This window comes from Phallusia mammillata, chromosome 4, assembly GCF_965637545.1.
Source record: "Phallusia mammillata chromosome 4, kaPhaMamm4.hap1.1, whole genome shotgun sequence".
Classification (NCBI taxonomy): domain Eukaryota; kingdom Metazoa; phylum Chordata; class Ascidiacea; order Phlebobranchia; family Ascidiidae; genus Phallusia; species Phallusia mammillata.
The window spans coordinates 5311255-5338846 of NC_137255.1; the positions used below are offsets into that span (position 1 = coordinate 5311255).

The 27592-nt window shown below is 37.7% G+C and overlaps 2 protein-coding genes across 2 annotated transcripts; one reads left to right on the plus strand and one right to left on the minus strand.

Moving 5' to 3' along the window:
* Positions 1 to 65: 65 nt before the first annotated feature.
* LOC145222804 (glycine dehydrogenase (decarboxylating), mitochondrial-like) lies at positions 66 to 15822 on the minus strand. Its single transcript, XM_080089015.1, has 21 exons — positions 14767 to 15822; positions 14615 to 14693; positions 12910 to 13048; positions 12112 to 12203; positions 11053 to 11203; positions 10480 to 10627; positions 9580 to 9776; positions 8434 to 8636; positions 8012 to 8151; positions 7217 to 7297; positions 6525 to 6625; positions 6051 to 6239; positions 5464 to 5544; positions 5000 to 5201; positions 4266 to 4415; positions 3580 to 3840; positions 3016 to 3105; positions 2418 to 2528; positions 1792 to 1906; positions 1478 to 1623; positions 66 to 763 (listed from the first exon to the last, which is right to left on the minus strand). Exons 1-21 carry the CDS (start codon positions 14968 to 14970, stop codon positions 641 to 643), a joined length of 3003 nt encoding a protein of 1000 aa, XP_079945141.1. The 5' UTR covers positions 14971 to 15822; the 3' UTR covers positions 66 to 640.
* A 2636-nt stretch (positions 15823 to 18458) lies between these two features.
* LOC145222555 (alpha-(1,6)-fucosyltransferase-like) lies at positions 18459 to 27141 on the plus strand. The gene is made up of 9 exons (XM_080088697.1): positions 18459 to 18690; positions 20522 to 20565; positions 21878 to 21993; positions 22209 to 22455; positions 23354 to 23612; positions 24609 to 24788; positions 25071 to 25077; positions 25397 to 25633; positions 26273 to 27141. The coding sequence occupies exons 1-9, from the start codon at positions 18605 to 18607 to the stop codon at positions 26423 to 26425; spliced, it is 1329 nt and encodes a 442-aa protein (XP_079944823.1). The 5' UTR covers positions 18459 to 18604; the 3' UTR covers positions 26426 to 27141.
* The last annotated feature ends 451 nt before the right edge of the window (positions 27142 to 27592 follow it).

The following is a 27592-nucleotide window of genomic DNA, read 5'->3' on the forward strand; positions in this document are numbered from 1 at the left end:
TCTATTCCCATCTAGCCCTAGAGACACTTGTCCGGGATGCCTTCAACGTAGATAAGCTTGATGGGTTGAAATAAAGAGAACCTATTATTTTCACCGTAAAAAAAACGAATGGAAAAAATGATCCAACGGCCTAGCAATGGAATAGGCAGCTTGAAGGCGGACTCATCGCCAGCACAACGTATTGGGGTGCTGTTAGGGCCTTGTGGAGGATAACAATAAAAACAAACAGTGCACTTTAACACGTTTAAACCCAGCGCAGACAAAGCAAAAACGGGTCTACAGTGCAATTATTCGCCTGCAAACCAAGTGAAACTTCACAAACGAGACTTAACACACACTCACAGAACAGTATAGCGCACAAATGGGAACGAACACGTGCAATAATGCAAAGACGACGAAAGTATGAGATATACGAGCAGCGTTCAAACACACACGAAAATAACTGGAACCTCAAATGGTGTTGGTTAATGGCGAACTCATTTGAAAAAATCTTAAGCATTCCTATATTGCTTTGGATTAAGGCAAAGGTTCACATTTGCCTAGAATTCATCTATGTAAGGTAAAGATTCATGGCGAAAGCATGGACAGATAGTTGGGAAAGGCAGTCAAAGGCGAGATACGTATGATAATGTTGATGACGTCACTGCTCGTCGTCCACGTAAGAGTCCATTGGAGGACAGGTACAGACCAAGTTCTGGTCTCCATAAACGTCGTCTATACGCCCAACAGTCGGCCATATTTTTATATCTGGTTGCACATGAGGCTGCAAAATAAGGTTATCAATGTTAGTTAGGCATAAAATCGCAAGTTTAACGGTTTAATCACGCGCTTAATTGCTGCACATTATTACGCATCTTTCAGTAGATTTTCCTTTAGTTCCTAGCATGAAAACTATCGATGCCAGGTACAGTTTCTCATAGTTGTATAAACAGGCCTAAAATTGGAGCCCGAAACCTGGCCCGAACCTGAATCGTTTTTGAGAAGCCCGTGTAGGCCCGAAAGTTTGATTTACAGGCCTACATATGGAAGTCTCGGAAGATACAAAGACAAAAAACGCAAAATAGAATGGCCTTGAACAAGGCGCTTTAGAGCTGTTAGGCATTAGGTCAGGTCCAGCAACTAGCCACTTAATTTTATTTAAAAAAATACTGACACAGAGTGTGAAATCAGGCCCGTTTTGTTGAAGAAACCTAAGCCCGAACCAGACCCGACTTACAATACTACAGTATACATTCTTACTTACGGTCGTCTGAACAAGAGAATAGTAAAGGTTTATGGTCAAAAACTAACATGGTTCTTTAATCCCGTTTTTGTCATAGGTGAAAACATTTTTTTTCACGTTTCAAATAAATGCAAACATATTTTACATTGTTTAATACCAAAACAATTTACTTTACGCCCAAAAATACTTATTTCTATACAACCACATCTAGGTGAAACAACGTTTTCTCGCAAATTAACATTTATTGTTGCTTACCAGAGGATAGGCCGCTTGGGTTCTCGAGTAAGGTCTTGACCATTCATCGGCACTAATACTTTGCAAAGTGTGAGGCGCCATTTTGAGAGGATTTACTTCTTTGTCAAATTTCCCATCTTCGATGTCCTGGATTTCCTTTCGGATTGCTAAGCAACAAAATGCAATCAAACGGTAAACATGTTGTGCGAAAAAAATCCTAGAAAAGATTAGATAATGATCGTTTTTGAACATATAACGCACATTAACGTTGGCTTAGCAATTTCCAGCAGTATTTTTATCAACCAATGCTACATTTGTTTTACATTTACGCTTACCGATCAACGAGTCACAGTAGCGATCTAATTCCTCCATATCTTCACTCTCAGTGGGTTCCAGCATCAAAGTGTTCGTTACTGGCCAGGACATCGTCGGGGCGTGGAAGCCGTAGTCCTACAAGCAAATTTGACGTTAAAATGATATATCTTTGTAATCGCCTACGCACCCGAAAGGAACTGCTTTGGAGCGCATAAATGTCTGTTAAACATTCTTACTGAATTGTACTCAAACAAGTTCTAGCTGGTGCAAAAACATCGGCCGTATTGGTTTGTGTGAGTTACGGCACTCTGGTTTGTTAGGAGTAACAGGCCGAAAATCTTTCTATCCAAGTCTGTTCGATGCCACAACTGGGCATAAAAAACATGAAGCTATGAGCAATTACAATGAAAGCAAGCTGTAGACAGTGCACACTATTTCGACCTATAATGGTCTCACAAGTGCAGCTGGTGAAAAGACCTTTATATAAACTAGTGTAGCCATATTAGGACAACTCAGTGTGTTGGAACTTAAAAGTAGTTTGACTGCACTAGCATATACTGTAAAGGTTGTCACTTTTGCATTGAGATCCTGCAGGTCGAAACAGTGTACAATAATTGCATATATGTAAGAAAACCCTATCTGTTACCTGTAAACGTTTAGCTATATCGGCAGCCTCTATGTTCGCAGTTGCTTTGAAGTTTCGTGCATCAATGATAAACTCGTGAGCGTTGAGGCCGTTCTGACCAGTGTACACCACCTGTACAGAAAAGATGGTTTCAAAATAAGCGCCAAGGCTTCATTTTTTGAAGAAAATCTGTGCTATTTCACTGATAAGTAGTTTTCAACATTGCAGGGATGTTTTTGGGTAGGCCATTTATATTTCTCAAGCAATAATGCCACAGATGCTTTATTATGTTACTGCACCATTTTGCAAGTGGTCTTGAACTGAGGCCAAAACCTATTTTTCAAACTCCGATTTAGGCCCAAAAGCGAAGTTTACATAAAAAAACACAATTCGGCAGAATTTTATTCCGACATAAGTCCGAATCGGAATCATAACAGGTCAAATTTATACCTCTGCACTGGTGTAGTATCAGCAACTACAATAAGCAAGTCAAGGCTAACTCAGTTATCCAGACAATGTATTTATTTTCAAACATTTGGAAAAAAACAATTCCATTTGGGTTTTTGAAGTGGTAATAAAACAGCAGTGTTATAATTACTTTGAACCATACAAGCATTACCTTGTAATGGTCTTTTAACCTCTGAGCCATGTAGTTTGCGTTTAAAATTGCGATTTTGGAAGCCTCCATCAATCCTTGTGCTCCCATCATCTGTACAAAGGCACTTTGTTTAGAAGTGTAAAATGTCTTATTGCAAGGCAAAATAATGTACTCATGTTATAGACCAAACTATAATAATAAAAAAGTTAGAAAGATGGCCCTAACATATTTGGCCACTTTGGAGATACTACATTTAGTGGTGAACCACATGTACACCATTTGCCATATTTACAACAGATATGCATTAGCTACCTAATCTCAAGAGCACTTATTTTTACACGGCATTTAATTGGTCAAAGAAAACAAAGTGACACAATTCCAGTACATCAACACCAAACCAGAAATGCAATAAAAAAACATGAAATATTCAATTGGCAGGGCTAATCCGTAAGTTAATTCGAAAATTGGTAGGGTTAATCTGTAAATCTAAATTTAAACTGTGTGTTTGTAGTTTTTTTCAAGCCCTAATTCTTATATTTGAAAGTAACTTTTATTCTAATGTTTCTTAAACTGTGTTTTACCTACCTTTACATAAGCCCAAGATATAGGTAAAATACATGCTGAGCCCCAAGGTGCAGCACTTACGACACCTAGCGGCTTGGCATTGCTCATCATACTTTCGGGAGGTGGCACTACAGGGTGAGTGGGTAGAAAGGGAACGAGGTGCTTTTTCACCCCTATGGGTCCCATACCCGGTCCCCCACCGCCATGTGGTATGCAAAACGTCTTGTGCAAGTTTAGATGGGATACGTCTGAGCCGTAGTCCCCAGGTCTGCATAAGCCAACCTATAGAAAAACAAAACTGAAATATTTTAGGTTAGCCATTTTTGATGTTCAGTAACGCATTATGGTACAGCAAATTTGCCGAGTATTGCATAATAAAATTTATAAACAGGATCTAACTTAATATTCGAGGATTACATTTTAACACTTTTTACATATTGCAGTTCGTTTTTTATCATACAAAAGGTACCTTTTAGCTGACTTTAAAAACTGGTACCGTTTCAGTTTTAAGAATTGCAACATAACGGCTAATACTCTGTTAGGTCAGATAAAGCATAGTCGGACAAAAAATAATGCATAGTTCTGGACCAATTAGTTTTTCTGTTAGGTCAGATAAAGCATAGTTATTATATATGATGCAGCACATCCAATTTTAGCAGTTTAAAGAACACAAACGTACTAAACATTAGTTAGCAATTAATTTATACCTGTGCATTCATATTAGCACCGTCAACGTAGACTTGACCACCCAGTCTATGTATCAGGTCACAAGTCTCTTGAATTCCGTCCTCGAATACACCGTTAGTGGAAGGGTAGGTGAGCATAATGGCTGCCAGGTTGTCACTATATTTGTGAGCCTGCGCAAAAAGTTCGACATGATACTACATGGGAAATTTAATGGCCGAATTAAGCCAAGTTTGACGGTGGTGTACTATTCGATAAACAAAAAATCTGACAGGCTAGACATATATATGTAGTAAGACTCGGGTAAACAGGTATCGGTTAATTCGGATCTTCGCCTAATCCGGACAAATTTTTTGGTTCAAACGGGTCCGGATTAACCGAGGTTTACTGTTATGTAGGATAGAAAAGAATGGAAAATTGACCATGTACTTAGTACCAAACATTGGCAATTTAGATGCTGGAATCTTAAAGTAAAGATTTATGTGTAAACATATGCCAGTAAATATGAAAAAATATATTCGTTACGCCGCGATAACTTCTACCCTGTAAATAGCCGTTTTTGCAAAACAAACTGCCATGTTCCAAAAGGCACAGCCGGAATAATCCGGTTTTAAACCATCAAAAAATCCTGTAAGTGTTTTATTATGACGTCATCAACGTGCAACGTCATAAAAACCCTGACATGCTCATTTCAGTTTTCACAAGCTCAAACAAACAGCACACATTTTCGGTCCAATTCTAGACGTAATATACACACCAGGGTACGTAGATTGTCCATGTCTATTGAGCCACTGGCATCAACCTTAACTGGTACTACTCTCATCCCGCACATTTGAGCCGATGCGGGGTTAGTGCCGTGTGCAGAGGTTGGGATCAGACACACGGTGCGCTGGTGCTCACCACGTGACTTCAGATACGCTCTGATGGCTGCAAGACCGGTGAATTCACCTTGCGCGCCACTGTAACGGACAATTTTTACCAATTAACTTCAAAATACTTATGTTCTTAAGTTTTATAGTGAAAGTAACGAACCAAATAGACGTAAAAAGCGACATGTTTTATTGTTTAAACGTTTCGGCAAATGCTCATGCCACCACAGTGTTATTAAGGGCCACATCAGTTACACCCGTTTATATACACTTGTTCTTAACTATAGCACACAAATTTTCCGTTACAAGTTTTATCGTTCATTAGATAGATTAAAAATATCCATATAAAAACCTGTTGGGCTGGAAGCATATACTGTCGTATCCAGTGATTTCACATAAATCTCTTTCCAACTCCTTTATAAGCAATTGATATCTGTGTGAAGAAGTATTTAGTCCAGTTATCAAATTTTAAAAGCTATTTTTGACGAATATTGTATGCACTCTTAAATTTGTAGTCGGGAGTAATTTTATGAATGAAACGATTACATTCGCGAGCATATTGTGTGAGCATAGACCATAGTCAAAAAATTATTTGTGTCAAGAGATATTCGAATTGTTTTGTTTTACGATTGGCAACTGGACGATTTATCAAATTGTCTTTCCAAATACATGAAACCAGGGCCAATTCGGGTACTTCTACTAGCAAAAAATGGTTTAAATCGGGTGATTCTATCAAAAAACAAAGATAGAGTCGTGTATATTTGCTCGCAGACAATTAAATCAAAACAAATAATTTTACTGGCATAAACCCTGTTAAAGTAAGTATTCATTTATATCAAATCGGGTTCTTTTACTAGCAGTAACTCGAATAATTTAACACTGGCTATATTAAAAATCTGTAATTAGCTCAATCATGAATCGAAAAAAAGCTAAACTTACCCTCTAGCCTGGTCAATAGGCACGTATGGATGAATATTTGCAAATTCTCTCCACGAAATTGGCTCCATTTGGGAAGTCGCGTTGAGTTTCATGGTACACGAGCCAAGCGGCATCATAGAGTGAACTAGAGAAACGTCCTTGTTCTCGAGACGCTTCATGTACCGAACCAGATTCGTTTCAGTGCGATATCTAAATGAAAAATCAAGTTAAGACCAAGGTGTAATGGTAATAAACACCCAACCAACATAAAATTCGAGTAATAGCGAAATCCAGTGGTGAGATTCGGCCGGTTCGCACAGGTTCTATAGAACCGTTTCACGAAATTTTATGAGATCAGCGAACCGGTTAGCATTACTGGTTACTGTCAATAGACATTTGTCACAGAACCGGCTGAAAAATATAACTTTTGTGATAGAGCCGGCCGAAAAAAAATTCCACCACTGGCTAAATCCCATTTTTCAAATGCAAAGTCACCTTTCAAATACAGGGTGCGTGAGGAAATCGGTTCTACGTCTAAAAGCAGATTCAGATAATTTTCCATCCAATTTTCCACCAATTTCCTCTGCTAACTCAGCCTTTAATGAAAAAGACAAACTGATTGTTTGTTACTTGTTAAGATATTTGACTATGAAACACACACACGACACATTATTACTAGTCAGTGATTGTGGCGTTACAAATAAGAAAAAAAGGGTTGTTTTAACGATATTCTCGCATAAACTTGTACATCTACACTAAACGCTTGTTGTATGAATAATCTCTGTAAACGGGCCTGAAATTGGAGCCCGAACCCGGCCCGAACCTGAAAGTCGTTTTTGAGAAGCCCGTTTAGGCCCGAAAGGTTCATTGACAGGCCTATACATTGAAGCCTCAGGAAAGACCAAAACAACAAACACAATAGACAATTGGCCTTAAACAAGGCGTTTTAGGGTTGTTTGACATTAGGTGAGGTCCAGCAACTAGCCACTTAGTTAGTTCAATTTTTTTTTTTAAATACATACACAGAGTGTAAAGTGAGGTCCGAATCAGTCCCGTTATTTTGAAGACACCTAAGCCCGAAGCCGACCCGACTTACAACTCTGGCGGATACATTTGTGACACAGCACCAAATAAGTAAATTTAACATAAAGTAATGTAGTTATGTAAGAAAGAAATCAACAACGTACTGAGGTTTTCTCGCAACCAAAAACATAGAGTAGATCGTCTAAGTCTTTTTCTGTCACAGTTTCGTCCAAGGCCACTCCGATCTGAAAAATAAAGTTTCGCAGTAATATATGGTTAGATTAATACGATACTGACATTTTGTTGGTTATTACAAGGGTCTAGAGCCGACCTGTCCAGTTGCGCATGGTTTATGTTTGCTGGACATAAGAAACGCAATGCGGTTGTCATTAAATACTACCTACCCCAGAAAAGTTGTATAGTAAATTCGCAAATCGATCATTGGTTAACCTAATAAAGGACGATAAACAAAAAATACAATTAAGTCACCATTAGGCGCGTTTACAGACGACAAATCAGAAGCTTTGGTCAGAAAAGAGCGAATGTAAATTGATACTTTTCAACAGAATAAAAATGTTTTAAAAGTGGTGGCGCGTATGTTATCATACACACTATAAGTTACTCAAGCTTATATAAGCTTTTCGGCAAACCCCTATGAGCACATATTGGGCGAAGAGGCGAAGATCCGGATTTAGGGCGAAGATCCGGATTAACCGATGTCGATTAGTTCAAGCCTTACCACATTACAAATCATTTGTACCTCGAAATTTGGGCGAAAACCCGGATTAACCAAATTTGGATTTTAGGCGAAGATCCGGATAAACCGATGTCGATTAGTTAAAGACTTACCACATTACAAATCATATGCACCTAGAGTTGGTCCGAAATAGTCGAAAAGCCGGATTTCTTTTAATAACATAAGGTAAAACACAAGTACATATGTAACATAAGTTACGTACTTTTCCATCGTTGTAAATTCTCAGGTTGATCATTTTTTCGCCTGATCTTCTGTAAATGTCGTGTATGCCAGAAGTTAGATGGATCATCACAGTATCAAAGAAATCCGAATGAACGAGGTAGTGCCCGGCCTGACGTACACCTGTCAATCAAAATACGTCACACAGGTGAAAGGTCAACCAGTGACGTGTTCAAGTATCTGCGTTCCGTTCATAATACAGTTAATCCGGACCCGTTCGGACCAAAAAGATTGTCCGGATTAGGTCCGGATTAACCGATGTCGATTAGTTAAAGCCTTACCACATTACAAATTATTTGTACTTCGAGTTTTGTCCGAATTAGGCGAAGATCCGGATTAACCGAGGTTTACTGTACATCAATTGCACTTAAAACGAAACCTTACGTTCAACAAGACACCAATTACCTTCAGCAAGAAGCAAAGCAGCGTTGTGCACCCGATTGGCCAAATGACGAATTCCTTCCGCACCATGATAAACAGCAAACATAGCTGACATGTTCGCGAGAAGAGCTTGGGCAGTACATATGTTGGATGTGGCTTTAGCACGACGAATATGTTGTTCACGGGTTTGCAATGCCAGACGATATACCTTTTTCCCGTGGCTATCTCTGTGAATAAAGGTATTCGTTTTTGATTTTAGTTTATTACAGTGCTTCCCAACTTACGCCTAAGCCAGGGTGCCATGTATATTATAATATACAGTAGACTTCGGTTAAACCGGAGCCCTTTGGATCCAAAAATTTGCCCGAATTAGACGAAGATCCGGACTACCCGATGTCGATTAGTTACAGTCTTACAACATTACAAATCATTTATACCTAATTTTTGTTCGAATTAGGCAAGGATCCGGATTAACCGAATCCAGTTTAACCGAGGCTCACTGTATGCACTCATGGCTATAGATTGATTCACACTATTTTATTAGATATTTGGCTTTACAGGCTGGTCTTAATAGATTTTATTGCTCTCAAAAGACATACTAAAAGCCCAGTAGCCATATGCGTCAGACTTTTTGTATGCCTATTGTGTGCAAACAATGCGACATAAATAGGCACCACACAGTGACACAATGCAGATCGTGACGTCATACAGAGTTAAGACTGTTCGCCAAATTGTTTAGCTTAATTTGTGGATGAAACTGAAGACCATTGGCAAAACAAGCACCTGTGATGCGGCCGCACTCCTGGACGTTAATTTGTACTTCATACATTCATATTCTTTGAATTTATCTAACTTGGTAAGACGTCCACCAAACACCTAATACGGCTTTGGTAAGTCCCAACTACGTTCGAATCCAAACTACGGAAGATTAGAAGAAAGCTATAACTGGTACCCAGGGAAAAATTGTTAGCATTTTTTGATAATTAACATGGTAATATGCCGACAAAAACACACTAAAAGCTGCTGTGGTTCTCATAGAGTGCGAAAAATAAATTATTTGGGGGTAAAATATTTTGAGAAAACATTGGTGTATTTTATCGAATGCTTGCATAAAAAAGTAACCCAGAAAATTTGGTAACAAATCAACGAAATAATTTTAACGAAATTCACCTGGTGACCCCGACGACTCTACCAGGCATCAGTCGTTTCAATTCATTCTTGACAGCAAAAAATGCGGCATGAGGGCCTCCATAGTTAAGTGGAACTCCAAAACGCTGACTGCTTCCCAATGCAACATCACAACCCAACTCGCCAGGTGATTTGATCAAGGCAAGAGCCAATAAATCAGTGGAACAAGCAACCAACGACTGTGAATAAATGCAAAGTAGGGTTGGTTAGAATTTGTTTTTGACAATGCCACATATGGGTTAAAGATATCAGTTTCTAATTCTACGGCCTATAACCGATATTTTATTTGAAGCAAATTTTGCAGACAGGCAGACAAAAATGATGTGACGTAACAAAGCTGCAGTGACGTAACAATGCCGCTATAGGGCATAATAAAGGAAGTAGCATTAGACTGTCACCACACAAACTCATGACGAAAGGGCGGTAACGTCGGTAATAATTAACGAAAGTAAACAAACCTCTTTTACCATAAACAACAAAATAGACTTTTCTAACTACAAGTTTTCACATCCCAATGTCAGTGTAAAGCTTATATTACTTTAGAAGTTTCAAATTTCCTAAAAAACAAATATTTTATTGTTAGCATTTAGCAAACTGTGAAAAGTCCATTTATTGACAAACATTCGGTTTCGGGTGAACAATTGGCTTTAAATCGGCAGAAACCAAATCTTTACTACACAAAAAAACGTTCTAGAACACCAAACTTGGTTTCTGCCAATTCTAAAAATCATGACTCAAAGCGACGTACTTATTCATTGCGTAAAACGTGTCTTTCTACCTAATTACTTGTCACATATTTTTCTCATTGCATTATTTGTAGTAGTTTGTAGCTCAACTGAATTTTAAGGACTTTCAACCTTATAAAATTGAGCATAAACTTACCCCATGTGTATGAGCTTGCTCGATGAGATCACCGAAGTCGAAAACTTTTCCTTCGGTGTTGGGATACTGGATAAGCACACCGCTAAAGTCACGGCAGCTGAAATCCATCCGTTCGATTTTTTCCACAAAGATTTCAACACCGATAAGTCTGTATGTAAAAAACTGCAATTTTATGGACCGCAAACATTTAAAACGAACCGCAAATAGAAATAAAATATTTCAACAGTATATATATATATATATATATATATAAGAAGACACGTAAATGCGAAACTTTGTTTGTTTATTCCCTTTTGCTAAAACATAGCATGTTTTGGAACACTATACAGGGATATATTCATAAGTTTAATGACAGATATAACGGCCCAAATAGACGTAAAACGCGACATGCTTTATTATCCCAAAGTTTCGGCAAATGCTCATGCCTTCATCAGTGATATGGGGGGCCACAACAGTTACACCCGTTTATACCCTTGAGTCATAAAGAAAATGCCTAAAATAACAAAACCGCAACTTTGTGATATATACTTGGGCTCTTTTTGGCACATTTTCCAGTAAAGTATCAAATCTTACGCGGCTCTTGTCCTGACAACTTCGAGCGCCTGTGGATTAATTTTCTCATCCACGTAAAACTTGATTCTCTTGTTGTGTCGAAAACAAAGCGAAACGGCCTCAGCAGCTGCGGTGGCTTCGTCCAATAGAGATGCATTGGCGATGTCCAACCCTAAAATATTGAAGGTTTGGTTGAAATGAAAAGAGGGCGAATCTAACTAAAAGCTACAAAATCGTTTAAAAAACTTTACAATGTACCAACCAACAAAGTTTGAAACTATATGAGCTATTGTTGCGAGGCATAATATCAAGTTTATAAAGCTCTTCTGGCAAGTATTTTCATTCCCACGTTTCGACGTCATATACAGGTCGCCTTCATCAGGGTATAGGTCTACTAGGAAGTCGGAATAAAAATACTCGCTGGAATAGCTTTATAAAGTCTGAAACTACTTGATCATCACTTGATCAAATTTCACGTTTCGGGGGGCTGTGTGAACCGCCGGGTCATGCGGGGTCAAACTTCGAAAGCATAAACTTTGGATAACTAACTAAGGTGTGCGCAAATTTAAAGAACTCTTTCTTGACCAATCGCGTGGAACTAATTAGCATTAGACAGAAAAAAATAAATAGTAAAGATACTATTTCTTGTGGGGGAATTTTTACCATTTTTGTTATGGTTAATGTACAAAGTAGATGTACATTTTTGTATTTGAAAAAAATTACTTATAAAATTAAAGACCCAAAATTTAGTTAGTTTTATCATTTTTATTTTAAACATTTCGTAAATATTTCATGCCATTATCAGCGCTGTTCGAAATGAAAAAGTCACTTTCAAACATGTTTTTTCGCCAGTGCCCTCATTTCAAACAATACAAGCATGTACGATTCGTTTTGACTTCAAGTTTTGCATGAACAACAGAACAACAGTTTTGTCCTGTTTACATTTCCGAAATCGGCTTAACAAGGCCAGAAAAACAAGCACATATGAGCAACGTAGCTTCAGTACACAAAGAATGATATCAGCAAACTTCGACAGCACACAGTACGGTTATAACGCAATTTCCTAAAATTCTAGTTTACCTGTCATATCCACAACCATTGTTTGGTAGTTGAGTAAGCTCTCCAATCTTCCCTGCGCCATTTCGGGTTGGTATGGCGTGTACGGTGTTGACCTGTTCAAAGTAATGTACAAAATATCCATGATATATCTAAGCTGTTGCTGACAGGCATAATATCAACTTTATCAAGCTCTTCTGGCTATTGTATTTTTGTACCAGCGTTTCGAAGTCCTATACAGGTCGCCTTCATCAGTGTAAAAACATTGAATGCGAGTAGTACGGTGCACGATAAACAAAGGAAAAATAATGGAACGCAAGTACTACAAAATAATTGCCAAAACAGCTCTAAAAAGTAAATATACATGGTGTATTATTTTAATTGTTATGCAGTAAATCTCAGTTAAACCGAATTTTGTTAATCTTGATCTTCCGACATTTTTTGCTCCAGACGGGTCCGGATTTACCGGGGTTTACTGTATTTTCCACCTTTTTTTGCATTTCCGTTTGTGTGCTTATCGTTTTTGGAATATTTTACCAAAACAAAACGTATTTAATTAAAATTTAATAGAATTAATTACAAAGCTACTCAATCAATCAAATTTAACGCGATTAAATAAAATTGTTTTCATTACAAAACACAATGTTTATTATCATTTAGTGTAGCCTATACGTTATTCGGTGTTATATAAACGAAATTAGTTACGTTAGAACTTTAGAATTCCGTATTTCGCTTTTATATCACATTTTAGTAACCTCCAATTCACTTTTTACAGACAACCTAGTAAAAAAGTGAAATTACAAAAAAGGTCTTTTAACCTACCATCCAGGATTTTCCAGCATGTTACGGACGATAGTCGGCGGAACAGAGCAATTGTAGTAACCCATGCCAATATATGATCGCCATTCACAGCGGTTTTGTTTCGCCAGTTGATGCAGACGACCCAGTATCTCATTCTCGCCTGCAACACAAATAGGTGTATAAGTTACGTTGATTTTACCAATGTATGTATGTGATCCAGGCAAGGACTAAAATAACTTAATTATGTAGTTGACCTTAATGACGTATGATTAAAACTAGAAGGGTGGGTTGGCAGATCAAGCTATTGTACGTTTTTACTTTTGGGGCTAGTCGGGCAAAATACGGTTCAGAGTTCTAAATCGGGCCGGGTTTTTCGGCTCGGGTTCGGGCTTAGGTTTTTCGGTCTTAATTTACGCCTGACCCCACATTCTGTGTCCGTAATTTTTTGAAAAAAATCACCCAGCCAAGTAGCTAGTTGCTAGACTTACCCCAATAGCCTTAAAAGTCGCGTTTAAGCTATTGTCTACTGTTGGTTATGGTGTAGGTAACCATCTGTGAAAGTTTCATCTAAATTCGTCCATCATTTCGTGTTAAAAGTGCGTGAACATTTGGCAAGCGCAAAAACGAATACAAAATCCATAGTAAAATCAAAATCATGAAGGTAACGCACAAAATTTGTAAGGCGAAAGTATATAATAAAAACTGTGTCCTTTGTGTAAACCTCTTAGCAAACGTATATTGCAAAAAACGGTGAACATACACAAATACTAGGACACCATCGATCACGGCATACTCATTTACATATCATAATAAGTCCATGGAAGGCCTCATACCGTTACACTTAGGAGATGGACGTGATTCGGTATAAGCATTCAAAGCGCCCAGCGTACTACGATACATATGGCAAGACACGCAATAATCTAGCTAAATTAGACAAACCGTGGATATAGTTTGCCCACGCAAGCAAAACCACAGCTACAATTTAAGCGCTTTATAGGCCAGGACTCCGCGAACTTTACTAAGTCAAACATTTAACCTTAAAAACTACAAGTAAAGAGAAAGGGCACAACGGGTTATTGCGGCGTGAAGTACCTGACACGTGAGATAATTGAACCTTAGTGACCGCACCGCGTCCAGTCAGGCGCGACTGGAACGTCTTATGTCTGATTGGTCGAAACGTGGGCGTGTCAAGTCAGAGCTAACGGTATGAAGAGCACGTCACTATGACAAAGGAACTACGTCAGCGCATGCAGTAACCCGCTACTCGTTTTCTCGTTGATACCCTTCCTAAAAAGTTTGGCAGCAACATTGTATTGAAATTAGGTGTATCAACAAATGTTTTTTTGTGTGTTTACTTGAAATTATTTTTTGAAATTATTCTTTGCTGAAATAAGTTTTTTAATGACATGTCATAAATCCAATCAAATTCATTTGGGTCAATCTTATGGAAGAATGTTAAACATTTCAAACAAAAAAACAGCACAATTCAAACATTACATTCACACTAACAAACCCATTGAAAGTAAGCAAATAACCAAAATGTATTGATTTCATATGTTAATGCTAACAACATAGTGTTTTGAGAATGCTAACAACATAGTGTCTATGTTTATTTAAAACATGGATACCGGCATACATAGATTGATGTTGAATCATAATGTAACAATACAATTTGTTTGCTGAAGTACATATGTTACAAAAATGTAACAAAAAACACATTACTTACAAACCGATTCTTCGAGATCCAAATCTTTTGAGAGACGAATATCAGCTGGAATAGTTTTATCCATCAGTTCATCCAAGCTCTTCAAAAAATCACAAACAAAAATTGTTTTTATTTATCGACTGATAATAGAAAAAACCCTAAACAATCTATACCTTGACTCCAAGCCTTTCCAACATTTTTTGTTGCTGTTCTTTGCTTGGACCGATATGGCGCTTTGAAAATTCCTCATGTTTTGGAAAAATTGTGCTTAATACTGATGAGTATCTGTGAGTAGTCACTAGTTTTGCTCTTCGAGAAGTGTTTTGACAAGCAAGAATGCCCATCAACCGGTGTCGTGATGATTGTAGTCGAATCATGCTTGAAATCTTGCTGTCTTAACTTGTTAAATTACATGGAGCAGGCGATGTTACACAAGCAGTTGGTAAACTTAGTTTTGAAACACTCAGCACATAATGTTTGTTGCATTTCACCTGTTATGGCACAGAAAAACAGCTGTATTAAAAATGACAATCTCTAGTATGTATTTATTGCATAAGTAATTGCTTGATATTACACTTTGTAATTCAACTATTCATGTAACAAGCATATAAGATAAACAGCTTGCCAACTTGACACATTGCAATCACATTAGATGCTAATACAAAATGGAGTATATAAACCCAGCAGAATATTACAACCAAAATAAGAAATAAATCACTACAAAACTAATAAACATAGATACAATAAACACATTTTACAAGAAGTGTAGCAATACTTTGGTTGTTTACAATATTAGTGCAATGTGATTGTTGTTAATAATTTGAATAATGCATAAACATGTAACCTAAATAATTTGGACATTAGCCTTTAATCTAGACATACTTGACATTTAGCTTGTTTAAATCTTTTAACATAAATGAACTGTGTAACAGTCCTTGATTTTCACTTGAACATTTTACTACAAGACATAAACTACTTTTAAGTTAGACAATTAGTTCTTACATCAGTATTCTTCCACTAAAAGTCGTTTTTATTTCAACTAAAACTGACATCGCACAAAATTGATGTAAAAAAGTAAAAAAAGTTTGCTTGGCACATTAACGGCAAAAAATCACCATTTTAGATGCTGTAACTTTTCAATCAATTGCGGTTATTTCTGCCTTTCCTTCACAAAACAAAAAAGTTCTAATTCGATGTCAAATGTAATATTTCTGCTCGAAAACAACAACAAAAAGAAAATCTGTTTACTTTTTCAACCACCTTCGATCTTTAGTGCCCCAAGTGGTAAATTATATAAAAAAAAATTTAGAATAAATTTATATGTTGTTTATGCGAAAGTTTTTGAGACAAAATACTACTTATTCCAACACGTTAAATAAAAAGAAGTAATATATATTCCATAGTATCAAGCAAAATATTGCGCTTGGTAAAATTAATCCCCAACATTCTATTCTCTGAAAATCCAAAATCTTTTCTCATATGTGTGAAAGTAAAATGTCGTAAAGATGTTTCTGGTGCGTTTTATTCGTAAAAAGTAGGACTACTTTCGTTGGTTAAAACCATACACTGTGTGTGTATGTAAAGACTATGTTAAAACCACGCGAGGTTCTCAATTTCATCTTTTGTGTAGAGGGTGGCTGAATCCTTGTGGCGGCTTTGTGGATGTTGCTTAGAAAGTTGCAGAACAAAAGAAAGTAAGTTTTCACGATCCCGGCGTTTCAAGACTGCTATCCTGTAGCCATAGTAAGAAGTTAATACTGGTTAAAGTGTTTGCTTATTTCCATGTTAGGCTATATAGGTTACTTGTTTTAGAACGTTATTGTGCAGTGGTGGGATTCAGCCGGTTCGCACTGGTTCTACAAAACCGTCTCACGACATTTTATGAGATCAGCGAACCGGTTAGCATTACTGGTTAATTTAATGACTTTTGTAACAGAACCGGCTGACAAAAGATTGAATCCCACCACTGTTATTGTGAGTTTTTGCCATTTAAATGCCAAGTTTTTCTGTTGCTTACTAGCCTATATGTATGCTATGTGTGTTCAAAATAAGTTTCAGCCATTAGCAACAGTTGTAAGAATTTTCTTATAGGCAATTAGCCAAATTTAAAGCTAGTTACATGAGTATTAATACTATAGTTTATGGTGCTTTGGCATAAAAAAGTATCTCTATAGAGAGCTCAAAAGAAGAAAAGTTTGACTGTATAGGGAATTAAAATACCAGGAATTGTTGAACAGATTTTTGTTTTGACCCAGTTTCCCTGCATAATTTTGTGGAGTGCCTTCAACGGTTTAAGTGACACTTTCGAAATTTCTATCTTTAATTGCATCTCAAATGTTAAAGAGCATGAAACGTGTCTATCTATATCTAGTGCACATTTAATGAGCAAAACATTAAAAAAGATAGTTTACTGAATAGAAAGTTACCATTTTTGTCGAAAAATTTCGAAGTCGGAAAAACTGTAAGATATGCCTATTAGTACCAGTGCACTAGATATAGATAGAAACGTTTAAAATAGACTCTAATGGCCAACTTATAAGATTGGGCCTCATAGATAGTGTCTGCCCGCTAAATCAGTGGTTCTCAACCGCCGGTCCGCGGACCGGTGCCGGTCCGCGTCAACTTTCCTGCCGGTCCGCCAAATATATTGCAATTTTATATCTCATTTGCAAAATGAAAGATGTTGAAGGCCGATAAATCGTGTGGAAGTCAACGCTCTACTTTCTTGCAGAAATTTCTTTAGAACCGCGTTAAAACGTATGATATCAAACAGACAGCAGCATAAATTGATTTTTTATACTCTTTTGAATTGCATATTTTTGTCGTGATTACTTTTTGGGTTGATTTGAAAGCCCACCGGTCCGCAAAATTTGTTTCGAAAGTTTACCGGTCCGCAAACTTAAAAGGTTGAGAACCACTGCGCTAAATAGTACACAGTCGGCCGGTATAAGAAGTATAGCGAAATTTGCATAAGAAACGCATCGTGGAGGAACTAAAACAATAGCGTGTTTCTAAACAAGAAACGAAACACAATGCCAACGCAGCAAATGCCGAAGACAAGTTTGGTCCATGTTTTCATTATGGACGATGAAGAAATAGTCAATGCAAATACTGTTGAAAAAATTACCTTGCCTAAAGTACAGGGCATGCACTCTAGAGTCTAGACCAGTGGTTCTCAACTCGTTTCGGCCATGGACCACCGTCCCAGAAAAAATAATATCGTGGACCATTTCTTTTTAGAGCAAGATTGAAGTACGCATTTGAAACAACCATTTGGGCTTGAAACATAATTCTTAAAGTGAGATACAATTATTACCAGCTAACATTTTGATACTCTTTCAACATGCAATATGCAATCATCTCTAGTTTATCACTAAATGTGGACGTCCTGTGGACCACCCAAAAAATCATCATGGACCACTTGTGGTCCATGGACCACCGGCTGAGAACCACTGGTCTAAACAAACAAGTATAAATTATTAGGAGGCTTAAACGACAGCCGAGGTAACCTTCAAACCCACACAAGACCATAATACAACACAAACGTTCTGTTTTAGTAACCCATTTGTCTAACAGCAAACTTATGTAACAAAGCCTAAAACGTAGCTTACGACTAAGCGTGACGTCACAATTGACGATTCGGTTTGCCGAGTTTATTCAGCTAATTAAAACTTATACGTCGAAACAGTGTGCACTGTCTGCAGCTAATCATTTATTGGTGCGATCCTTTAATATTTATACTAATTAAAACTGTTTGAATAGAAAACAAACGAATAGAAAACAATGGAATGTATGTGTGTACAGAATATGACGCCTTGTTGTAAAAAAGCAAAGTTGTTCGGCTGGCTTGGCTGGAACTGACTTATCATGTAACAATATATGGCGTGAATGCAGTGTTTAACGTACATCTTTACACTCTGCACAGCTGTTTCCGTTGCTTCGCGTTCAATATGCAAGAATAATGTAATTTAAGAGCTTTGGCCATAGACGAGCAGCTAGCAATGTAATAACATGTTACTAAAGCGTGGAAAATGCACTTTTGGATTGATGCTGGTTGGATGTATGTCTCTCATATATCTTTTTGACTTAAAGGCAAGGTAAGTAATAAAGTGATTTAACAATTCAAAGATGTTTTGACGATGACCTAAGTACATTAAAACACTTTTTTATCCCATACATACCGTTTCTATTGTTTACTTTTCGATCAACTCAACAAATGATGATTATTAAGTCAGAGACAAATATAGTCTTAGCTTGTCCCTAAAAGGTTGAATAACACCGGGTTATATAGGCTTAGCATCAATATCAGATGTATTTGCAGCATAGCCTTATGAAAAGTGCACGGTGTCAATTCAAAAACTTCGAATTTAAATGAGTTTTTATTGTTATATCGCGAGCCTTTGTCTGAAAGCCATCCCAACATTCTTAACAATCGCCGAAACACATTTGTAAGGAATTTTCCACGTCATAAAAGCTTCGTACTATACCCAATGACATTGTGTTACTCTACTGGGTTTAATCTGTTGTTCAAACTTAGCCTTTGTAAGTGCTGTTTCTTGGGTTGTAATAAAAAACGGATGCAACGGACATTTTTGTTGAACACAATAGTGTAAGTCGGGCCGGGTTTTTCGGGTTCGGGCCGGGCTAAGGTTTTTTTTTGAACAAACGGACCTAATTCGGGATTGAATTTATGTTCTGTGTCCGCAACTAAAAAAAATTATCCAGATAAGTAGCAAGTTGCTGGACTTAAACTAATGCTAAAAGCTCTAAAATGTCATGTCCACCGTCATTGTCTGTTATTGTTTTGTTTTTTTGTCTTTTCATAGGAGAGTTGCAAGTCGGGCCGGGCTTTTCGGGCCGGGTTCGGGTTCGGGCCGGGTTCGGGCCGGGTTCGGGCTTAGGTATTTGTGAGAAAACGGGCTTAAAACGGGCCTGACTTTACGTTCCGTGTCCGCCATTTAAAAAAACAAAATAAAATCACTCAGCTAAGAAACTCTGGCTTTGACCTAATGCCCACTCTACTCTAAAACGTATTGTTTACCCCATGGTCTACTATTGATCATTGTGTTTGTTGTCTATCTCTTTTTTCTTTCTCATCCTGTCAATCAAAATTTCGGGCCTAAACGGGCTTCGCAAAAACGTTTCGGGTTCGGGCCGGGCTTCGGGCTCATACTTTCGGGTTCGGGCCGGGTTCGGGCTCAGATTTCGGGCCCGCTTGCAACTCTGTTTCATAGACCTTTACGTACTCAGGTTTCATATATACTAGTAAAGCGGTAAATGGTATACATTTGCGATTGGTTCTTGCACAATTCCTGCACAAAACGGCGTCCAATCACAGCACAGTACAAAGCGCACAATTAGATCAAGTGAGCACCAGATCATTCACAAAGGCGCATCTGCCTCCTAATTAAATGCGACAGGAAATATTACTAAGTTCAATCATGATTTGGCAATCCAGTTGAATCACTAAACCGTGAAACTATTTGACTTCCTTGCGAGCTTTGAGTCACAAATTTAAAATGAGCTAATTTTGTAAACAACCATGGCAGTATATTTGCACAAATTAGCATTGCAATCGCTTCCACAAGTGCCATTTATGACATCTTTGGGCGCAGTGGTATTTTGTATTGCTTTAGGCCAGGGTCATTAGTCCCTAGTGGTCCCCATTATTTGGTAACTGGGCGTTGTAAAGGTTCGGAAACTGAATTGTCAACGCTTAGCAAACACGTATAGTTAAACGTGAATCTAAATCTTCCCAAAATTACCACCCAAATTCGCATGAAAAAATCATTCTAAAAAATGTGTTGTTTAAATGACTGTAAAAACTGAACCATACTTTTTCCCCTGAAGACTTTATACATGGATATCATACAAGTACAAAACATAGTCCTGTTGCAGCCATTTCCTTTGACAAACCTGTTTCTACAGAATCGAGGCCGAGTACGACAAACACATATGGCATTATACCGAAGGTAAGTTGGTGGTTACTTTATACTAGAGATGTACCGAATATTCGGTTTGCCGAATTTATTCGGCCGAATCGATCATTTTTGCAAAGATTCGGTTTCGGCCGAATAATTTGTTGCGATTCGGCCGAAACCGAATCTTTTACGAACACAAATTTAAAGCGTTAAACGTGTCTTTTCTGCTTATTAAGGTCCAAGCAATCTTTTAAAAGCCCAAACATAACGAAATTGTGTCAATGTTTATCTTTTTCAACACATTATCATTTTTCCCACGGTAGTCAAAAAAATTAGTAATTCATTGGCAGATTGCCAATCATGCTTAAGGCAATTTTAAACCCCACAGAAGTGAAATAAGGACGAAAAACAACTATTTTGCACTGGCTGCCTGGTAGATAAACATTTTTTTCCCGTCAAACGCGTAGCGTACGACTTCGCGTGACGTCAGAAATGATTCGGTTGATTCGGCCGAATTTATTCGGCAAAACCGCCGAATATTCGGTTTCGGCCGAATCGAAATTTAGCCGATTCGGTACATTACTACTTTATACAGAACTAAACTAAATGCTCTTTTAGGATTTATAATAACAGCGGCAGTTGCAATTTATGCCGACACCAACACCTGTTAATAGGGAACACCTTCCCTATATGCAGGGTTGCCATACCGTCCTTATTTCTAAGATTTGTCCTTCTTTTGAAGGGTAGTGTCTTAGAAAAATTGATTGTCCTTATTTCTAAGAATTGTCCTTGTTTTTGACTTACGTCCTTATTTTGTCTTATTTTCTACAATTACAAGTGAAAAACCTGCTACAAGTAAAAGTAAACCTAGACCTGAGCTGTCGTGAGTTGCACTAAATATTTTCTACGAACAAGGAGTTGCTGGAAAAGATTGTTTCTGGCCAAAAAAATGGCATGTGATATGACATGGCTCGTATAAATGCAAAGATTTATTCGAAAACGTTTGTTTCGTTTCGAACGCAAACCTAATTTTTCGGTTGTCCTTATTTTCGGATCCGTGTCGATGGCAACCCTGCCTATAGGCCATAGGGGATGTGTATTGATAATACCACGTTTTCAATGTCTGCTGTACTTTAAAAACGGGGTTAAAGGTATAAAAAGGCAAAGGGTTTTACATTACGGGCCAAGTATTGGGCTCGGTGCTGAACACATGGGCGATAAATAGTGAATAAAGAACCTGTAAAGCACCGGTAATAGAATAAACACGTTGTACCTACTGAAAGTGGAATCAAATCCGCGTTTTAGGAAACAAAGAAACATTGCTTACGATATCAGTTTTCCTAACCTGCTTTATGCACCTTAGGTATCAATTCAAGCCTTAACTTGACGAAAATCGAATGCCATATCAACCAAAAATCTAATCAATCGGATCTTGAAAAGTTATCGGTCGCGGTGCAAAATAGCATCTGTCGTTTACAGGTATGAATTTAAAAGGTACATGATTACGGTTAGTTGGACCCGGAAATTAGATTTCCTAAATTAAATTGCAAAACAAAATGTGACCAAGTGTAAAATCAGGCCCTAAAATCAAGCCGTTTTCTTTAAACGTAGACCCGAAAACGAACCGAAAGCCAGCCACAACTCTTGGTTCCATTCATTTTTAAATATCGACCCCAAATGTGTTTGGTTTCCAGAATCCATTAGATTGCAATAAAGCTCGACGTCTAATCTGTCGCGTTCGGTCGGACTGCGCCCTTGGATGTCAACTTCACCATTTCGTCTCGTGTCTAATGTTGGCTATTGGAACCAACAGAACCCTGCTTGTTGACAATGCACGGATGAGAGGAATAGAGGGTGGTCTGCTCGCCACGTATCTTCCCCTCAGTGACGTATGCAACACCTTCACACGTAGTGACGTCATCGAAGCTGTAGATCTGACCGGTGAGAAATTATTACGCAGCATATTGTGCTCCTGTTATTTTTTTCACGGGGTTCCAACCCAGGACACTCCCCGCGGGGACGAATCCCGATCAAGGTTTTTATATGTCTGTATATGGGTCAGGCGCGCCGGACCATTCGGCCAAGTATACCCCTGTTATTGGGTTCTCTTTTTTGCTTAGTCAATATTATGCAATATGTGTCCACAGTGTTTCTAAAACACTTTTAACTAAGGGCGCACTTTTGTAATAAACAAAACTATCGGGCTTCCAGGTTTATAGAGCTCTTCTGGCAAATGCATTTTTATTCCGACGTTTCGACGTCCTATACAGGTCGTCTTCATCAGGGTAAATAACACTGAATGCGACTAGAACAGCGCACGATAAACAAAGGAAAAAATAATGAAACATGTTGATGAAGACGACTTGTATAGGACGTCGAAACGTCGGAATAAAAATACATTTGCCAGAAGAGCTCTATAAACTTGATACTATGCCTGACAGCAATAGCTTATTTATCGGGCTTCCAATTGATATGAATATGGAAACTTAGGCATGAAATTTAAGGATTGTTTTGCATAAATCAACACTTACTGTCATTTTAAGGTCAAAATATTCTATTTTTGCCGTTTTCGTGGGGAGGTGGGGGGCACACAAAGTGGGTCATGAATAAACGCGCTGGAGCTACACCGTATTATCAAGCATTTTAAAACATAGAAGTAGTGGTATATACATGACCTTAACTAAACATAAATATGTTCAAACAAAACTTCCAAATTAGAATGCTATAGCTCTTTTCACTCCGGCTTAAAATATTGTGAAATTATTGTTTTCCACCAAAAAAATAGTCAAATGTAAAGTAAAGTACCGTTTAAAACATACACCTTCGCTTTGTGTAATAGGGAATATGGCAGCTGCATCGTCTGAAAGATATCGCATTGCAAAAATCACAATCTACTGGAGTTTGCCATTAAAAACACAATTCGCACCGTTCACTGTCCCGGATGTGCTTAGTCAGCACTTAAAAGAGATGACAGAGCATTCGCGTAATTTATGGTGGACAGGGCAACTGGTCAAGTATGTTACTCGACTACAGCCGGATATGGTCAAGCTGGTGGACACTTTGAAAGCTGAACTCAAGTTTTTACATCCAGTTGTGGGGTAAGTGTGAGATTTGAAGGCAGAACAAGCCATGCTGTAGATTTTGCATTTTTAATTCTCCTTAATAGACTACATCAGTGGTTCTTAACCGGTGGGAAATTTAATGGTTTTAGAGGGAAATTATGTGAAAAAGAATAATTTGTTTGTTAATGTTTGGCACAAAACATTATTATAAAAATAACAGAGGGGTAAATTTAAACTTGGTGATTTATTTTAATGGGAAACCGCACCAAAAAGGTTAAGAACCATTGGACTACATAGTATAGTTGCGAAACCATGCAATGATTATTTAAAATAGGGTCTTATATCGACTTTTCAAATTATATTTCCAGAGCTGAAGTGTCTATTTACAAACCACATTTAAAAATTCCATCTTTCAGGAGCAATTTTTCCCCGGATGGAAATCACTGTTATATAACACATCTTAAGAAGCTGGTGGTTCTCAAACTTTTTCATTATTTTTTCAAAACGGTCCCTTTGCCATTATTTCGAGGGCTCACGGTCCTACGCATGCAGGCTTGTGTATTTCAGAAAAACGAAACGAAAAATCACAGACAAGACAAAAAACATTACAATTGTGCGCGAACAATCGCTTTTTTTGTTAGTTGTCATGCAATAAAGGCTATTGTTTAGCAATGGAGACAGTCGATTCTCAATTCTACTTTGATTTAAACTTATTCAGTGGCACAAACTGACGCCAAATAAGATTATAGAATTACTTCAACCTTTTCGCGATCCCCCCAAAATTGTCTCACGGACCCCTAAAGGACCGCGGACCCCAGTTTGAGAACCGCTGCTTTAACGTGTACTAGGATTTTGGCGATGATACAAATTTGTAGTGTGATCTTTTAACAATGTAAATAAAAACTTTGAAGAATATTAAGACTGTAAAAACACTTTGTCGAGTGGTCACAATATAATGTGTCGTTTATAAAGTGCTCATACTATAAAATTTGCCAGCTATATTAAAAAACTAACACAAAACTTTCGTTACAGAGTCCATGTTAGGCGAAGCGACAAGGTTATGCTGGAAGCAAATTTTGAAGAACTTGGTGAATATATGTCAAAAGTCAAGACTTGGTACGACGAATACGCAAAGAAAACAAGCAGCAGTTTCAAACGGAGAGTATTTCTAGCGACCGACGATGCTTCGGTTCATGCAGAAGCTATAGAACGGTTAAAATGAACAGTTTTTATTCTTTGAAACATAACTGTAATATGACCGTTTTTCTTTCGGATTTGGACAAAAGTTGTAAGTCAGGCCGTGCTTTTTTGCTCAGGTTAAGACCTGACTACACACTTGAGCACATTTGTGCAGCAATTTTGCCAACTTTTTGACTTAATTCTGGCCTTGATAAAAAAGCGATTTGGGCCTGATTTCCGGATTGTACGTTCAAGTGGGGTTGGGTAAATTTCGAAAAACTTACCACTCTGCTTACAACTCCGTTTCTATTTAAGTTCAAGTGTTTGTGTACATTGAAACAATCGTTTGTGTGAACAAAAACAAATAACTTAGTGATGTACAGTAAACCTCGTTCAAATCGTATTCGGTTAATCCGAATCTTCCCCTAATTGGGACAAAACTTAAATCTGTCTTTGCAGAGTAAAGCTGACTTTTTTTCTATTCGAATAAGGTCAGTTCTATCTTTTACGGACATTTAAAATACAGTACCGAAAACTGGCTGTATAACTTACGTTGAGCCAAATTTTGCCCTTTTAAGGTACAAATGATTTGTAATGTGGTAAGTGTTGAACTAATCGACATCGATTTATCCAGATCTTAGCCATTTCTGGACAACTTTTTTGGTCCAAACGGGTCCGGATTAACCGCAGTTTACTGTATTTTCAGGTACCAGGAATACGAAATTCTGTCCCTGTACCAATCCAGCGTTTCTGCAAAATTGAAATCCCAATTCTTCCACCAGTTTAATTTGTACAGGGCATCTGAACTACAAACCATCGTCCTCGATATTCAACTCCTAAGTGAATGCGACTATCTTGTCTGCACTTTCTCATCAAACGTATGCTACGTAACTAGACTATATATACTACACTAAGTTATGCTAATATTGCATGTGACACCAATACAGGAACTTTTTCCCAAGCGCACCGAATAAATATACTAGGTTTGATCAGAGAGTCGAACCGTTTGTTATACGGGTTCAGGTTCGATAAGGGTTCACTATTTAACTATTTCGGGTTCGGGTTTCGTTCCGGTTCAGACAAAATATCCGGTCCGAACCGGTTTGCGCTTATAAAACCATTATTTACACAGACTTATCTGACTCCGGCTGTGTTTTTTAAGAATTTCGGCTTGCACATCGCGACACATTATAATTCGTCATTTTTGAAACGCCCTGTAGCTGTTATCTCACGCATTCTTCGGTAATTTTTTTAAAAATCAATAAATTTTGTGGCGGCGTTTACAAAAAATGAATACAGGCTGCATTTTACCGTTTCGGTTCCGGTTCAAATAGGGTTCAACTCCGGTTCGGTTTGGCGAAATCATAATTTACTTACGACTCGGATTCGATACTGGTTTATTTTAGTGAATTAAACCGCTCAGACCGGTTCGCGGGGTTGGGCTCAGTTCCGGTTCGACTCCCATGGTTTAGAAGAACATTTGTAGTTAACCAAGCGTTTTCCTTTGCTTTTAATAGGTTGGCAGACTGGTGTATGAAATGATGTCTGCTCGATCTGATACCAAACACGAGCTAGCAACGTCTTTGGATCTTCAATACAATTTTCACGGCAATACAAGCACAGTGAAGACTGCGAAATTTGCTGGCCTTGTCTTACCAGACAACAGATGACAAATGTCGGATGTTGGGAGCCAAGAAACAAACAAAATCCAGTCAATTCCTATTCAAAAGAGGATATATTCAAAAATCAGGCCTTAATGATCCATTTGCTTTTCTAAGGCTTAATAGAAACGCGACTGAAGACTATAACATACGAATAACCTCAAGAATTCTTGCTAACTAATTAGACGCATTATGTATGTTTAACTAGTAACGGTTGCTAACTTTTATTGAAGTTTATTCATTCACTTAAAACAATGCTTTTGAACAAACTATGCAAAATGTTATGCCCTTACGTTACCTCAATCCAAACCTTTACACAAAGGGTATGGGACTTTCTGTCCATTCAATAAAGGTTGTGTGAACCGCGAAGACGTTTAGATTTTCAATAAAGTGTACTGTCCGCTGAATTATTTCATTGTAATACTAGCGAGCGATTCCAATTCTCATTTTTGTTTATGAGCTGATCAATGAGTCATATGCTATTTTTCTGCAATCCAACAATGTGCTTGCAAATTTTACTGGTAGTTGTTAACAGCATAGGCGTATTTTGGTACACAATAAAGTGAAAGACTTTGTTATAAAAAGGTAACATGTGGTGTAATCATGTTAACTTGTATCGGACTAATCACTGAAAAAGGCCGCTAACCTGCCTAACAAATTAAGCTATAATAAAGGCCTCAATCATATGTTCCAAGCCAAAATTGAACCAGGTTAATTTGACAGAAGGCCCTCTTTTCACATTTAACTCCTTTGTTATGCAAAAATCTTGAAGTAAAAAAGTAAAAATGTCGGGTCGAAACTAAAAATATAAACCACAAATTAACTAGACGATTTTGGATCATAGTGGAAAAGTAAAACGTTGTTTGGATTCCAATGATTTTCTTCAACACTTGACGCAGCATTAAAAGGAAATGGCATTAAGTCTACAATTATTCTTTTATAACAGAGGTCGTCGAATTTCCAAAAATATTTTAGTCGTGAAGCTATTTGTTTCAATTGCTACTGTTTCAAAAGAATAAATCGGAATGCCTTTAGAAATCGATAATTTTTTTAGAAATATATGAACAGTACCAAGAACCTATAGGAACACCAATTCTTACCATACGTTTGTTGTCTACCATTCGTTTAGTTTCACAAACGACCTTTGCTCAGATCATTGATTCTTAACCAGTCGGC

What these genes read in the sequence shown, in the direction of transcription:
- LOC145222555 (XM_080088697.1), top strand. Translation starts at nt 18,605, where the DNA reads ATGTTACTAAAGCGTGGAAAATGCACTTTTGGATTGATGCTGGTTGGA. An exon ending in CGAAGCTGTAGATCTGACCG is followed by an intron (nt 22,456 to 23,353) that starts GTGAGAAATTAT and finishes TTTGTGTAATAG; the next exon opens with GGAATATGGCAGCTGCATCG. An exon ending in TTTTTACATCCAGTTGTGGG is followed by an intron (nt 23,613 to 24,608) that starts GTAAGTGTGAGA and finishes CTTTCGTTACAG; the next exon opens with AGTCCATGTTAGGCGAAGCG.
- LOC145222804 (XM_080089015.1), bottom strand. Translation starts at nt 14,970, where the DNA reads ATGATTCGACTACAATCATCACGACACCGGTTGATGGGCATTCTTGCT. An exon ending in ATGCTGGAAAATCCTGGATG is followed by an intron (nt 12,204 to 12,909) that starts GTAGGTTAAAAG and finishes TACTTTGAACAG; the next exon opens with GTCAACACCGTACACGCCAT. An exon ending in CTACTGTGACTCGTTGATCG is followed by an intron (nt 1,624 to 1,791) that starts GTAAGCGTAAAT and finishes TTTGTTGCTTAG; the next exon opens with CAATCCGAAAGGAAATCCAG.